The sequence below is a fragment of the Typopeltis vanoorti genome, chromosome 13 (assembly GCF_054136105.1).
Source record: "Typopeltis vanoorti isolate ZY-2024b chromosome 13, IOZ_Tvanoo_1.0, whole genome shotgun sequence".
Classification (NCBI taxonomy): Eukaryota; Metazoa; Arthropoda; class Arachnida; order Uropygi; family Thelyphonidae; genus Typopeltis; species Typopeltis vanoorti.
The window spans coordinates 16,405,443-16,420,799 of record NC_143561.1 but is presented as its reverse complement, the minus strand read 5'-3'; the positions used below and the strand labels follow the sequence as shown (position 1 = coordinate 16,420,799).

The 15,357-nt window shown below is 34.3% G+C and overlaps 1 protein-coding gene across 2 annotated transcripts in view; it reads left to right on the top strand.

Moving 5' to 3' along the window:
* The window catches only part of Mulk (acylglycerol kinase-like protein Mulk), a 182,859-nt gene that overhangs the window by 22,514 nt on the left and 144,988 nt on the right, over nucleotides 1-15,357 (top strand). For both annotated transcript variants that reach the window (XM_090402840.1, XM_090402841.1), the window contains exons 3-4: nucleotides 1,776-1,815; nucleotides 15,020-15,099. In XM_090402840.1, coding sequence (XP_090258966.1) covers nucleotides 1,776-1,815; nucleotides 15,020-15,099 — 120 coding nt within the window. The remainder of the gene's footprint in view (nucleotides 1-1,775; nucleotides 1,816-15,019; nucleotides 15,100-15,357) is intronic.

Genomic DNA, 15,357 nt, shown 5'->3' with positions numbered 1-15,357 from the left:
GCCATATTAAAACCCAACAAGCCTCAAAATCAAGTAGAGAGCTATCGCGCAATTGCGCTCCTCAGTTGTTTTTATAAGCTCCTCGAGAGACTCTTCCTTAACAGAATTGGGCCAAAAATATCTGAAGTTATCCCTGTTGAGCAAGCAGGCTTTAGGACTCGACATAGTTGTACGGACCAAGTACTAAGCCTTACTACCCATATCAAAGCAGGCTTCCAGAGATGTTTGAAAACCTCTGTTGTGTTTGTTGACCTTACTGCTGCATACGACACGGTATGGAAAGAGGGGGGATGCTATACAAGCTGATACAAGTCATACCATGCCAATCCATCATAAGACTTATTGGTAGCATGCTTTCTGACAGGTTCTTCCATGTGGTACTGGGAAACAAAATGAGCAAACTGAGAAAGCTGAACAATGGGCTCCCACAGGGCTCAGTATTAGCACCAATTTTATTCAACTTATATACATCTGATCTACCGACAACTAAGTCAAAAAAAATTGCTTATGCTGATGACATAGCCCTCGCCATCCAACATAAGAGCATTGAAGTAACAGAAGATATTCTCACAAATGATCTTAGAACCATTGGGGAATACTTTCATAAATGGAGACTAACACCAAACCTCAATAAGACCGAGCTCTTTTCACCTAAACACCAAATTGGCAAATAGGAAGCTTCAGATCAGCTTTAACAACACAATGCTGCAGCACCAAGATTTCCCTAAATATCTGGGTGTTACCCTGGACAGAACACTATCTTTCAAAAGACATCTGGAGAATCTCTCCAGATGTCTTTCGATCAGAACCCGTAATAACATCATACAAAAACTCTGTGGTTCTACATGGGGTTCTTCTGCTATTACACTGCGATACTCCACGTTAGCCTTAGTCCACTCACTCTGTGGTAGAATATTGTTCACCAGTATGGCTAAACAGTCCTCATATCAAGAAAATCGACACACAAATAAATGCAACAATAAGGACAATAACAGGTTGTGTCAAATCCACCCCCCCCCACTGGCTTCCAACTTTGAGCAGTATTGCACCACCGAACTTATGCAGACAAAATGCTCTAGTAAAAGAATACAAAAAAATAAACAGCAATCCCCTGTTGCCGATACATGAAAACCTCCCATGTATAAACATAAATCGCCTTAAATCCCGACGGTCTCCACTAATACTGGCTGAAGAGCTAGTTAATAGCAATTTCAATGTTAATTCAAAATGGCTAGAAACTTGGAAAGAAAAATCACCACCAGACTTAAACAAATATATCCTTCGCAACCAAAATCCGAAAGAGATTGAGCTTCCACGTCACCTATGGAAAAGCCTAAATAGGATATGCACAGGACATGGTATCTGTGCAGACAGCTTATACAAGTGAGGAAAATCACCTACACTCCCAATGTGACTTTGGGGCCATAAATCCAATCATCCGGCTCATTGTGGAGAACTGCAGCATAAGAGCCTACTCTGGTGACTTGAGAGACTTTTTTGAGGCAGATCCTTCAGCTCTTGATTGGCTATCTGAACTGGACTTAAAATTTTAGACTTTTTTTTTACCTGCTATTTGTATATGTGTATTACTTGTTTCATTTTTATTGTCTGCACAAATATGTATTTATGTATTCTGATGTCATGTGTCTTTATTTTGCCATACGCTAAATAAATAAATTTATATTATAATAATTCCATGTATGCTGGATAGTCCTTTATTTTTTTTTTATATGGATATTTACTAATAATGGATATTAATTTCTTGTGAATTTCAGGATTTCCTGCCTTATGAGAGTTTATTGTGAAGAAGCAAAGGTAATTATTATTATTATTATTATTATGAATCACTGCCAAAAAGTTCAGGGACTCATTGAGAGAGGGGCTAAATTAGACACTTACACCTAAATACCAATCATCTCTTGCCTTGAACATGTTTACTGAAGATTCCACACACATCACACAAATCTGGATTTCACATGCTTCCTAACAGTACTTCTACATTTCCACCACCTTGATATATATGGTTAATTTGTGCGAGTACCACATACATCGAAACATATATGGAGTTAAAAACCATTGGGAAAATTTCTAATTCATCCATGATGTTTTGGAATATTCATCAGAAGACTTAATTGTGGCCTTTAAAATATTTTAACTGTGTATGATAGAAATATAAAGAATAATGAAAAGCAAGAAAGCTAATAAATGTAACAAATGTTTCATCAATGTATTAAAGAAATGAACTACAAAACAAGTGAAAAATGGATATGCTACTTTCTACAAAGCATATTTGTCAAGTCGTTTGAACAGTTATAGCCTTCTTTTTCTCTTCATAAAATTTATAATAACTAATTCTGTTTCAAGGATTTGGCAAACTAACATGCTTCTTTCCACATTCAGATGTAAATCCATAATTTGTTGTTCAACAGTTTCCAAATTTTGAAACATATACTAGACTTCCTTTAATAAAATTTCCTTTGAGACACATTCCTCTCTTTCAGTCACAATTTCTTTTTTCTTGTTGTGAACCTTGCACAAAAGTTCTTCATAGATAATAGGCCTTGGAAGTTGAAATTATGCCCTGGTCCATTGGCTGTAGTAAAGATGTAATATTCAGTGGTAAAAGTACGATATTTTCACACAGGTGCAGCAGGATGGCTGGGAGCATTGTCAAGAACTAAGAGAGCTTTAAATGTAAGATTATTTTGTTTGCAATAATTTTCGACTACTGGAAAAAAATGACTCTTGAACCAGTCTTCAAACAAAGTTGTGTAACCTATTACTTTTAATTTGCCTCTCAAATTACAGGCAGTGATGCCTTTGTTGCAACCTCGGAGTTAGTGTATGGTAAATAAGCATAGGGTTCAATTTGAAATTGCCTTTAACATTTCCTCCCAAAAGAAGAGTTAAGTGGTCTTTGGAGACTTTGTAATCTGGTTGTGATTCTACATTTTTAGCTAAGAAAGTTCTAGATAACATTTTCTTCTGATAAAGGCCAGTTTCATCAATGTTAAAAATTTTGTGGTCATCATAATTATCTTCCTCAGTAATTTTTTTCTTAAACATGCAGGAAATTTGGCAGCTGTATCTTTATAAGCACTTGCCACTTCCCCTGTTAACTTGACATTACACATTCAAGTTCGAGCTTTAAACTTTTCAAACCACCCTCTGCTGGCAGAAAATATTGTGATTGTCCCCCCCCCCCTCCCACATTTGGATTTGTTTTCTTTGAGTGATGAAAACAGGCAAAGTGCTTTTATCATTATTTTGTTGATACCAATTGGAATGTGGTTTTGATTGCAATCTTTCCACTAAGTTATTAAAAGATTCTCCATTTCAACCAAATTAGGACTTCTATTCCTAGTGCACTGCATAGTTAATGCAACCTTACCTTCTATATATTCTTTATAATTGGACAGAATTAGTCATACCCTAGACTTGTTGAGGGCTAGCACCATGCCGATGCTTGCCTTGCTTTGACCATTATCAAACTATTTAATAATGTTTAATAATATTAAATACAGTACTACTTAGTGTAAAATACAGTAATAGGAAGATATTACTTTGACACATCTGCCTTGGATGGTCGCCTAAGCAAAACTGAGCTTATGGCAGAAGCACAATCTGGCAATACTGTTTATGGATGACAGTTTTTGGAAGTTTTTTTTTTCTGTTTCCTAATCATCTGCACTATTTGAAATTTTAAGGGGACATATATAGAGGAATGGTATTATTAACAAAAACTCACATTGATCAAAACCACATATATCTAGGTTTACCTATATAGATATTTAATTTTTTTTAAGAATGTGTATTGCATCTTTAATGTGCAGGTATTTCATATAATGTAGAAAGAAAAACATTTCTGTTCATGCATTCATATTCATTATGTTGCTGATTTCTTTTACTATACTGATGGAGTTGATAAATTTTGGATAGGGAATTCATTCAATTAATGTATCAAAATGGAATTCACTCAGAATTCCATTTTGATACATTAAATAATTTGCTTTATTATTTTATATAGATGGAAGTTTATATGTAATGTCCTATATTATAAAGAAGTGGTCATCCACTGTTGATTTAATTTGTATATTTCAGTTTGTTAACAGTAGAGAATTAATGATAGAATATGTTGATCTAATTAGAACAATTAGAAAATTTTATATTAAATTTTACTGTGCATTATTCATTTGATTTGGAAATTTGTGGCAATTATTTATGTATGACTATTTGTGAAAGATTAACATGAGCTAACAGTTTTGTTACTTTGCATTGCATTTAATAATAGCAAGTGATCTTGAAGCACAATATATTTTACCTTGGAATAGATTAAGTAAATAATTAAGTACACTATTATTTTAACAATTTCATGGATCTTTCAGCCTTTGTGGCCAGGTGGGAAAAGTGCTCCAGTTGACTGTGGCACAAATTTTTGTACACATTTTTTTTGGTGATAAAATGAACTTTTTAATTCCATTTGGTACTTGAAAGAAAAAAGCTCAGTTTTTAGAGAGGGAAGAGACAATTGTTTCAGTTTATGAAACACTTGGCTATTCAGTAAAATTAACAGTGATTGATTTGACATGAGAAAGAGATTCGTGCACAGATTTTATTGAAATATTATTAGACTACTATACTCCAGAAAGTTTTGCAAAACTTGCTTCAAGTGGGTCATAACAATTTGAAATTTTTAACTATCTACGATTGGAATTATTCAAATACTGCAAATGAAAGTTTCCACTGGTATAGCAAACAACTGTTTTTAGTCTACAATACATTTCTTTATTAATATGATTTTTAATGAGATTATTGTGCAGTCTTGCTGACCTGAGGATCAAATGCTAGCCTGATTGGTAGAGTGGTTAGCATATCCACTCTCCAACCAGGTTACAGGTTTGAATTCTGTCACAGGTGTGAATGTTTATGATTATCTTTAGGTGGGCGATGAATTTCATTGCTTGGTGGGAGACCTAGTTTCTTCCCTCTTATTGGGGGACCAGAAAGGTTTGAAAAAAGTTCCATGTTAGGTCTAGAGCAGGTAAAAAAAATATCAAATTAATAATTATTAAATAATTAAAAAATAAATGAATGAAATAACTAATAATTACATCTAATTATCCCCACAGTACAGTCTAATTCCAACACACTTTTTAATTAATATTGCTATTTTTTTTTTTAAAACTAAACAACTTAGCTTTCACAACTCCAAACACAATCCTATTACTATCTGCTATCTGACAGTAACTTTTTCTGTAACCTATAACACAATTGTTGTCATGTGTGAGGTGTAGATAAGGTTGAGAAAGAAGAAACTTATTGATATTTTTCTTAAAGAGCTATGAGTTTAAATTATTGGAAAACACATTATGAGGAAGGCTCTTCCAGAGGACAGAGATAGTTGGAATAAATAAGCAAGAGGAGAAGCAAGTTTGATAAATTTGCATTTGTACTGAAAAGAAATTTACAGCTGTTGCTCTTGTTGTAACAGGCCCAATAGTAAGTGGAGGAATGAAGTTTGCCAATTCATTGGAGCAGCGACCTTGTAAGTACTTGTAGAAGAGACAGAGTTGAAACATTCCATCTGTGAGATAGAGGTTGAAGTGAGCCTGTGAGGGAAGGGTCATCTATGAGGCAAATTGTTCTCCTTTGGACAGAATCAAGAATTTTTAAGGAGGTTTTAGGTGCATCACCCCAAACGTGCGAACAAGTATTTGCTTAATTGAGTGGAACACACCTCTGAAAGCTACTCAACTTCTACTGTTTTTTTTTTTTATTAAACTTTTATATGTATATTTCTTTTCAGAATGGAATTAGTTTTTATCATCATTATCATCATCATCAAATTCCTGCCATGTAGCCTCAACGGGTGTACAGGATATGATAGTACTACATAAAAAATTTACATCATTACTAACTTCCTATCTACAATTTCCCTCCAAATCAATCTGTTACCTGTCAATACTCCAATATTATCAGACAAATATGAAAATAGACAACAAAATCAACAAAGCTAGCATGGTAGGAAGTCAGTTGATTCTCTTGTCTATTTCCATATTTGTCTGATAATATTGGAGTATTGACAGGTAACAGATTGATTTGGAGGGAAATTGTAGATAGGAAGTTAGTAATGATGTAAATTTTTCATGTAGTACTCTCATATCCTGTAAACCCCTTGTACACTACTCCAATCATCGAATTCCCGATGATTGGAGTAGAGCTCTCATAGTACCCACATATAAAAAGGGAAATAAAACTGAATGTGAGAATTACAAAGGTATTTCCCTGATGAGTGTTCCTGGTAAGATTTATGCAAGTATACTTGAGAAACAGTTGAGAAGAATTGTGGAAGAAAAGCTTGCTGAGAAACAAGCTGGATTCAGGTCAAATAGAGGCTGTCAGGATCAGATCTTCACTTTACGACAATTAGTTGAGAAAGCACAGGAATATAACAAATATCTGTATTTAAGTTTTGTCGATCTGGAAAAGGCATATGACAAGGTGCCAAGAGAGAAGCTATTCAATACGCTACAGTTATATGGTGTGAATGGGACATTATATCAAGCAATACTTAGTCTTTATTTGAGTTGCAAGTCAGCAGTTAGAATTGAAGGAAGTACAGGAAGATGGTTTAATGTTAAACAAGGATGTATATTATCCCCTCTGTTATTCATTATCTATATGGATCACATTATGAAGGAAAGTGGTATTAAACATGATATCAAAATTGGAGATGTTAATGTCAGTGCTCTTTGCTTTATGTGGACGATGTTATACTTCTAAATAAATCTGCTACAATTCTGCAAGATTCCCTGACTAAATTGAATAACTGTTGTATAATAGATATGGTATGAAGGTCAGCAATCAAAAGACAAAGACAATGAAAATAGGCAGAATCATTGAAAATGTCAACTGTGTTGTGAATGGAGAAGCTGTGGAACAAGTAAAACATTTCAGCTACTTAGGCACGATTTTTAGCGAAGATGCTAAATTAAATATGGAAATACACAACAGAATCAACATAGCTGGTATGGTAGGAAGTCAATTGAATAAATTCATATGGAATAAGAGAGAAATAGAAGTTGTCAGGATCAGGATGACAGTGTTCAAACCAGTTTTAACTTATGGATCTGAGAGCTGGGTCAGAAGCAAAACACTTGACCAAAGATTAGAAACAGCAGCTATGAGAATCCTGAAAAAGATTAGAGGCGTGAACAGATGGCATCAATTGCAATATCATATTAAAAATGAGGATATTAGGAAAGAAGTTGACATAGTCAGCATCTAGGAATGTGTTAGCAGAGCTAATCTCCGGTGGTATGGTCACTTAAACAGAATGGACAAGGAAAGATTAGCGAAACAAGTGTTCGCTGCCAGTTGGCAGGAAAACGACTGAGAGGAAGACCAAGAAATAGGTGGATTGATATGATACAAAGTGCCTTAGATGATAGAAATATAAGATCTGATGATGTTGGAGTCTCGACAAGTAACAGACTGATTTGGAGGAAAATTGTAGATAGGAAGTTAGTAATGATGTAAATTTTTCATGTAGTGCTATCATATCCTGTACACCCCTTGAGGGTACATGGAAGAAATTTGATGATGATGATATAATGCCCCATTGACACCATATAATGTAGTGTATTGAATAGCTTCTTTCTTGGCATCTTGTCATATGCCTTTTCCAGATCTACAAAGCTTAATACAGGTATTTGTTATATTCCAATGATTTCTCAATTATTTGTCATAAAGTGAAGATCTGAACCTGACAGCCACTATTTGGTCTGAATCCATCTTGTTCTTCACCAAGCTTCCCTCCCTTCCCTTCCACAATCCTTCTCAACCATTTCTCAAGTATACTTTCATGTATCTTATCTGGAACACTCAGTCGAGAAATACTTCTGTAATTTTCACATTCAGTTTTGTTTCCCTTTTTATATATGGATACTATGATAGCTCTACTCCAATCATCAGGAATTCGTCCCTCTGTCCAGGCCTTCTGAACTATGCAGTGCAGCCACTGTAGGATTTTATACCTCCATTCATCAGCATTTCTGGTTGAATACCATCATCTGTTCCTGCTGCCTTTCCACATTTTAATCCTTTGATGGCTTTTTCTACTTCAAGTATGGATATGTATTCCTGTTGAGTGTTTTTTACTACTTTGCTATCACTGCTTGTTTCATTTAGCAATTTTTGAAGTAATTACTTCATACTTCTAGGATATTTTTTTCTCCAATTTTCATGTCACCTTTATCATTCTCTAATTCTTATATTTCTGAGCTTCTTCGACAACTTCCAGAATATCTTGCCACTATCTTGATGTTTGTTTTCTATGTTCTTACCAGTCTTCCCATGACTTTTGTTTAGCTAGTTTTATACACTGTTTAGCTTTCTTATATTTGTCCCTGTATTCTCTAAGAGTACAAGCTGACTGATTTGCCAGGAACTTTTGTTATGCTTTCGTCTTTTTTTTCACTTCCTCTTTAACCTCCTGTGTCCACCATGGAGTTCTGATTTTTCTGTCCTTGCAGATAACCTCACCACATGCCTCTCTGGCTGAATCAATGAGGGTTTTCTTCAAGGCTTGCCACTAAATCTCCAAAGTTTGATTCCTGTTCTCAAACGTTTTCATTTTTTCTTCAATAATCTTTGGATATTTTAGTCTACTGTTCACATCTGAGAGCTGCTCAGCTTTTATTCGCTTTAAAATTTTCTTACATGTTTTTCTTTTCAAAATGAAATTCAGTTTTATCCTGCTCAAGACTAAATAGTGATCACTTCCAATTTCAAATCCTCTGCACACTCTGGTGTCCTGCACTAGGGAGAAAACATCACTATCGACAATAATATAGTCAATGAGACTTGTCTTATTCCTTGTCTCCTCTCTCAGTGTGAATTTGTGCAAATTTTTATGTTGGAACACGTGTTAGTAATAACCAGTCCATGTCCTGAGCAGAAATCCAACAGATATTTGCCATTATTATTAGCTTTGCTCTTTTCTCCAAATTTTCCCAAAATATTTTTGTATGTCTGACAATCATTTCCTACTCTGCTATTTAGAACTCCAACAAGGACCAACTTTTCCTTTTTCATTGTGTCAGTTGCTTTCTCTAAAGTCTCAAAAAAATTCCTCCACGTCTACCTTAGTAGAACCTTCTGTGGGACCATTGGCACAAATAAGTCTCATTGTCCAGTTCCCCATTGTGATATTCGTCCACATCACTCTACTTGAGACTGCCTGCCCATTCAAGAAGATTACCTCGTATTTTGTGTTGAATACTATGGCTACTCCTTCTTTCCCTTGATTTTCTTTGCCTGAATATAACATTTTGTATTTATTGCTGAAAAAGATTTCACCAGTTTTTGTGAAATCTGGTGAAATCTAATTCCTCAGCTAGCTCCATTTCTTTACCATTCAGGCTTCTTATGTTGATAGTACTGATCTTTAACTCTGGTGATGTTCAGTTAGGGTTTGTTTTCAGATTTGTTCCTGTAGCTGACTTTTCGTTGTTTGCCCTGCTTCCTTATCGAAAACAACGGTGATGCCCCCAGCCGGCATGAAATTCTGTCATGTTGTACTATCATTTTGTATTTTGGTTTAAGCCAATTGCCAACCCATCCTCGTTTGTTCAGCATCCACGTAGATACCTAACAGGGTGCACCACAAGAAGGTGAGGATTGGACATTAAATCAGAAGCCCTGGACGGTTCTCCAGATTCCTTTAAAGGCTATGTGGAGGTCTCCTCTCAGTTATACAGTTTTGAGCCTTAATCATCCCATTAATTTTTATCCTTCTCAAAATTAGATGATAACTTGATATTTTCTGAATAATCAAAATACACAGGGGATTTAACACTTGAATGAGTGTTAAACCAGCACAATGAACAAGTATACTAAGTATTTAAAATAACATATTGAGTGTCTTCTCTCCTTGTGAATTTATGCACATCTTTATGTTGGAACATGGTGTTAGTAATGACTAGTTCATGTCCTGAACAGAAATCCAGCAAATAGTTTTGTCCAAATTTTTCCAAAACATTTCTGCTTAGCTGGTATTCATTTTCTACTCTTTAGATGTCTAACAAGGATTACCTTTTTCTTTATTTTTTTTTATGTCAACCACCTTCTCTAAGGACTCAAAAAATTCCCACTTTTTACAGTATGCTTTCTTCCATTGGTCTCTATTTAGTTTATTTGGCTATAAAAATATTGATTTATAATGTTTTCTAGCACCATCTTCTCTCACTTCTTATTTAGTAGAACCTTCTGTGGAACCTGAGGGAAGAATAAGATAAGGCTTATTGTTTACTTTTTCATTTTGATTTTTATCCAACTCTATTTGAAATTGCCTTCCATTAATGAAGATCACCTTCGTGTTTAGTTCTGAATACTGTAGAAACTCTTTCCTTTCACTGATCATTGTTACCTGAATATAACATCTTGCATTTGTTGTTTGAAGAACTTTCCCCGTTTTTGTCTTTGTTTCAATCACTATTTGACACATTAGCATGACTGACTGACTAACATTTCCACCTATTTTCTGTGTTATTACTTGTTGCTTGTGCATGGCACGAGCTGAATACTTGTTACTTATTACACAGTGATTTGTGTCATAATGAAAGTACTCGTAGATTTAAATTGGGAAGTTGGCAATACCATTCTGATACAGTAAACAAATGTAGATAATGTGAACTGTAATATGAAATGTTAAATTTAGCAGTGCTTCAATACCATAATGGGGATTCATTTATTTTTGTCAATTTTAATAGCTACTCACTGATCAGTAAATAAGTCGGAAAATTAATTCACAATTATTCAATCCATTACTCCTTCGTAAGCCGAAGCAGAATGAGTTAGAACTAGACACTTTACTTCCATCTTTCAGAAAAGTGTTGTAATAAATTTTCCATACTTTTCTACTTCTAATATAAATTTGATTTTCAGATGTCGATTATTCAGAAAATATACAAAATCTTCAAGGTCTTTGTGGATGTGTTTCCAAATGATAAAGATGTCATTGACATTTCCATCACACATGGGGTTGTAAGGTCACCTGTGCTGTTGCTTCCCCACAAAGACCTTGAAGATTTTGCATATTTTCTGAATAATCAAATTCATGTTAGAGGTAGACAAGGATGGGTTATTACCATTCCTAGACATTAACGAAAACATTGTTGGAGAATTATCATTAAGTTTACCAGAAAGGAACCCACAAGGAACCCAAGTACCTACAGGCAAGCTCGTTCCATCACCCTCAACAAAAATTAGGTAAAATCAAAACCTTAAAAAATAGAGCTTTTAATATTCTAAAAATCAATGGAATTAATAGAAAAGAACTTCAAATCCTATTTAATCAGTTCCTCTAAAATGGCTACTCAAGAAATGTACTAATGAAACTTTTATTTTCTGATGAACTATCCTGTGATAACCTAGAAATTAATTACAAAGGCACAGTATCCATACCACACGTTGTCATTGCATCAAGAAAAATAGTCCAAATATTAAAATCAGTCAATATCAAAACAGCTTTCAAACCAGTTAACACTTTATGAAGTTTCCTGCATTCCCTTAAAGACAAAGTTCCATCTTATAAATATCCTGGAGTATATATGATTCCATGTTCTTGTGTGAAAATTGCACGTTGGTCAAACTGGAAGAAGTTTTGAAATCTGTAAGAAAGAACATAAATAATATTGAAAACAAAAGGGAAAAAAAAAGTGGACTTGCAGCACACATCCTAAAACAACATCACATGGTAAATTGGCAAGCATCCTCAGTGCCTTACTTAGAAGAGAATTACTTTGACAAATTGTTTAAGGAATCTTTCGAGGTCATTCACTCAAAAGGCACGCTATTATTCATTACTTGGTTTCAAATAGAAACCAAGGAATGATCTTTCGTGACATTTGGAAATCATTAATTAACATGTGTAACATTCAAAACCTCTCCTATCTCAGCACATACAGAGTTTACACAATAATGTAGAGACTACACCAGTGATTCTCAATCTATGGGGTACGAAATACCTAAAGGGAGGGCACGAAGGAAGCGAAGAAAGTGGAAATCAAAGGAAAAGCTGAAAAACTACATTATTGAAACCAAAGCATTTAATGAAACTATTTATTGAACACAAAAACAATATAAAAACAAAAACATAAAATGCATCTGAAAATAAAATAATAAAATGTATAAAATCCACTGTATTGAATAAACTAGTTACACTTGTGGGAACATATCAATATTGCAAAATATGCCAGCAACTAATTAAAACTAAACAAAAACAAAGAATCTAAAAATTAATGGCTTCCTTGGGCCTGTGTTGCAGAGCACAGCTTTACATAGGATGGTGATACATTGGAAATTGACACTCTGTTCTCTTTCTATATTTAACTGAGAGCTATATTTTGTTTTTAAGGCAGCCACTGCAGAAAACCCAGTTTTACAAAGATGTTGGAAATGGCAAAAGTGCACGAAAAGCTGTTGACTTTAGTGCAGAAAATTCATCATCATCATGATGATCAACACTGGCACAAAATTCAAACAGCAATTTAGATGCAAATTGGCTTTTGATTTTGCTGCTTGATGTGAAGTCTATAAATTGTTCCTCTTCTTCAATTGAGAAACTTTCAGAGGTATAAGTTGAAATAGGTTTCTAACCCACTCGTACATTGCCATTATGTTGTCATCGGTTATAAAATAGTTTCTAAAATTCTTCATCAACATTGTTAAATGATTTTCAATAGTTGCAAATAAAACTTTGATGTATTGCTCTTCTGCCTTGTAGGTTTTGATAAATTCATCCACATTTGAAACATTTCTTATTTTTGTTGCTTTACCTTTTTGTTCCATAGCTCTAGTTTTTTACAAAATACATTAGCTTTGTCACTCATCTCTAAGATATTTGTATTTTTTCCTTGGAGTTGTAGGTTTAATATATTTGGTTTCTCAAATATGTCCACCAAGTAGCTCAATTTCATCACAAGTAAGTGGTCTCTAAACTACTCTGCTTCATGATTTTCCTCTTCCAAGAAGATTTGCTATTTCATCTCTTAATTCTTAAACATGTTGTAAACATTTTCCCTGTGATAACCATCTTGTCATGCAGTAAAATAGTAATGTTGTGAAGTTCCTCTCTAGCCATGTCTTTGCAAAGTTCAGAAAAGAGTCTTGATTTTAAGGGTCTCCTTTTTATATAATTCATCACGGTTATGACTGTTGTTACCACAATGTTTAGACCAGGACTCCTCATTTCCTTTGCAGCAGGAACTTCTCTACGAATAATCATGCAATGTGTCCAAATACGTTGCGGGGATTTTTTCCTCACTAGGGCTTGTAAGCGTTTAAACCTTCCAGACAGAACTCGAGCACCATCAGTGCAAATCCAACACAATTTTTCCACTGCATGTTTGTCTTGCATATAAAATTGTCCAATATTTTGAGCAATTCAGGTCCTGTGGTTCTTTTTCCTATTGGTTTACAAAACAATAACTCTTCAACTGCTGTTAATCCATCGCAAAATCAAACATAAATAATTAAATGAAAGTTCTTGTTGTTGCTATCTGTTGCCTTGTCAAGCTGAATTGAGAATAATTGGTCACAAAGGTTCAACAAAAGTTGTTGGTGCATATCTTCGCATATATCACCAATTCACCGAGCAGTGGTATCATTTGATAGAGGTGTGCACTAGTTGTTTAGTAAAACTTTCTCCAAGCATAGTTTCCACAATATCAATCACAGCTGGGAGAATTAGGTCTTCTCTGAAAGCGTGGGGCTTTTTGCACCTAGCTATTTTATATGCAATTTTGTAAGAAGCTAGTAAACCTTTTTCATTTACAGACAAGCTCTTTAATGCTAGATTTTTGCTTTTCAAAACATGTCAGTTTGGCAACAATGACCTCTCAAGGTTTGTTAACATACTCCTTATGAAGTGTTTCCAAATGAATTTTAAGTTTATTCAGTTTCATGTTATCAGCCCCCAAAATTTTCGAACACATAACACAGAGTGGTCTTTCTTCATCATTTACTTCTGTGTTTGTAAAACCGAAATCTAAATATTCTGCTGCATACTTTCTTGATTTTACTTTCAGAGTGATACTCTGTGAACCTGAATTTGTTGACGTTGATGCTCCACAGTAGTCAGATGATCGCTTACGTCCAATTAAAAATGTATCCATTTTTCTACACTAGAAAATATTGTTTTTATACTATGTATCATGGTCATTGCGAATAGGAGTAAAATAACGCTGGCCATCGACTTCTCACTGTTGATCAGTGTTGCAGTGTTACTGCCATCTTGCCATTTCGAGCCTTATTTATACTCGCAGAAACATTTCCAGACCATTTGAGACTTCCTGTAATGAAATCGCGAATGTTTCTGAAAGGCCAATATGATTCAACGGTCTGTGCAGTGATGCCAGATATATACAATTTTTGAAAGATTTGATGACATATTTAAATTTGTATGAATATTTAAAAATTTCCCCCCATCCCCTCCCTTGCAACACAAGAATTGCAAGGGAGGGGTGGGGGGTGACACCACAAAAACTAATATTAAAAAAGGGGCATGCATGAAACAAGGTCAAGAAACACTGGACTATACATAACATTCCTACCAATACATTTGATTAAACTATAATTCAGTCTTTTCAGCTGTTAGGAAATGTTTAGTTTTTTTTAAAAAAAAAAAAAAACTACCTGAAGATGCTGTCTGCCAAATAGACAGCAAAACATGTCAAGGATACATCTATTGTTAATAAAAAAAAGTCTGCTTGTTAGATCTTGGTTATTTATTATTCATACAAATCTACTCGTAGCGAATTACTTACAAAAGTTAAAAAAGATTTTTGAGTTACAATAGTGAAATTAATTTTAGAACTACATTAGATATCAAAGTTGAACATTTTTATCTATAATTTTAAACTGCCTTCATTACAACATATAATTTCAAAACCTAGTTTAAGATTCTTGTAGTATGATATTTAAGAATCTTTCATATCGAAATCCTGATTGTTTCTAGCAATATGGTGACCAAACCATGAATTCAAATTCCAAGGTCCGTCATATCACAGTGCTTCTTAATCCTACTGCAAGAAATGGGTAAGCTGATATTCACTTTCATCTTTTCTATAATCATTCTACATATGTCACTGCAATTATATTCTCATAGTTTACTGTATACATACTTGTTTATCTCATCATCATCAAATTCCTGATATGTATCCTCAAGAGGTGTACAGGATATTATGATAGTACTACATGAAAAACTTACATCATTACTAGCTTCCTATCAACAATTTTCCTCCAAATCAAGACTCCAACATTATCAGATCTTATATTTTTGTTTTCTAAGGCACT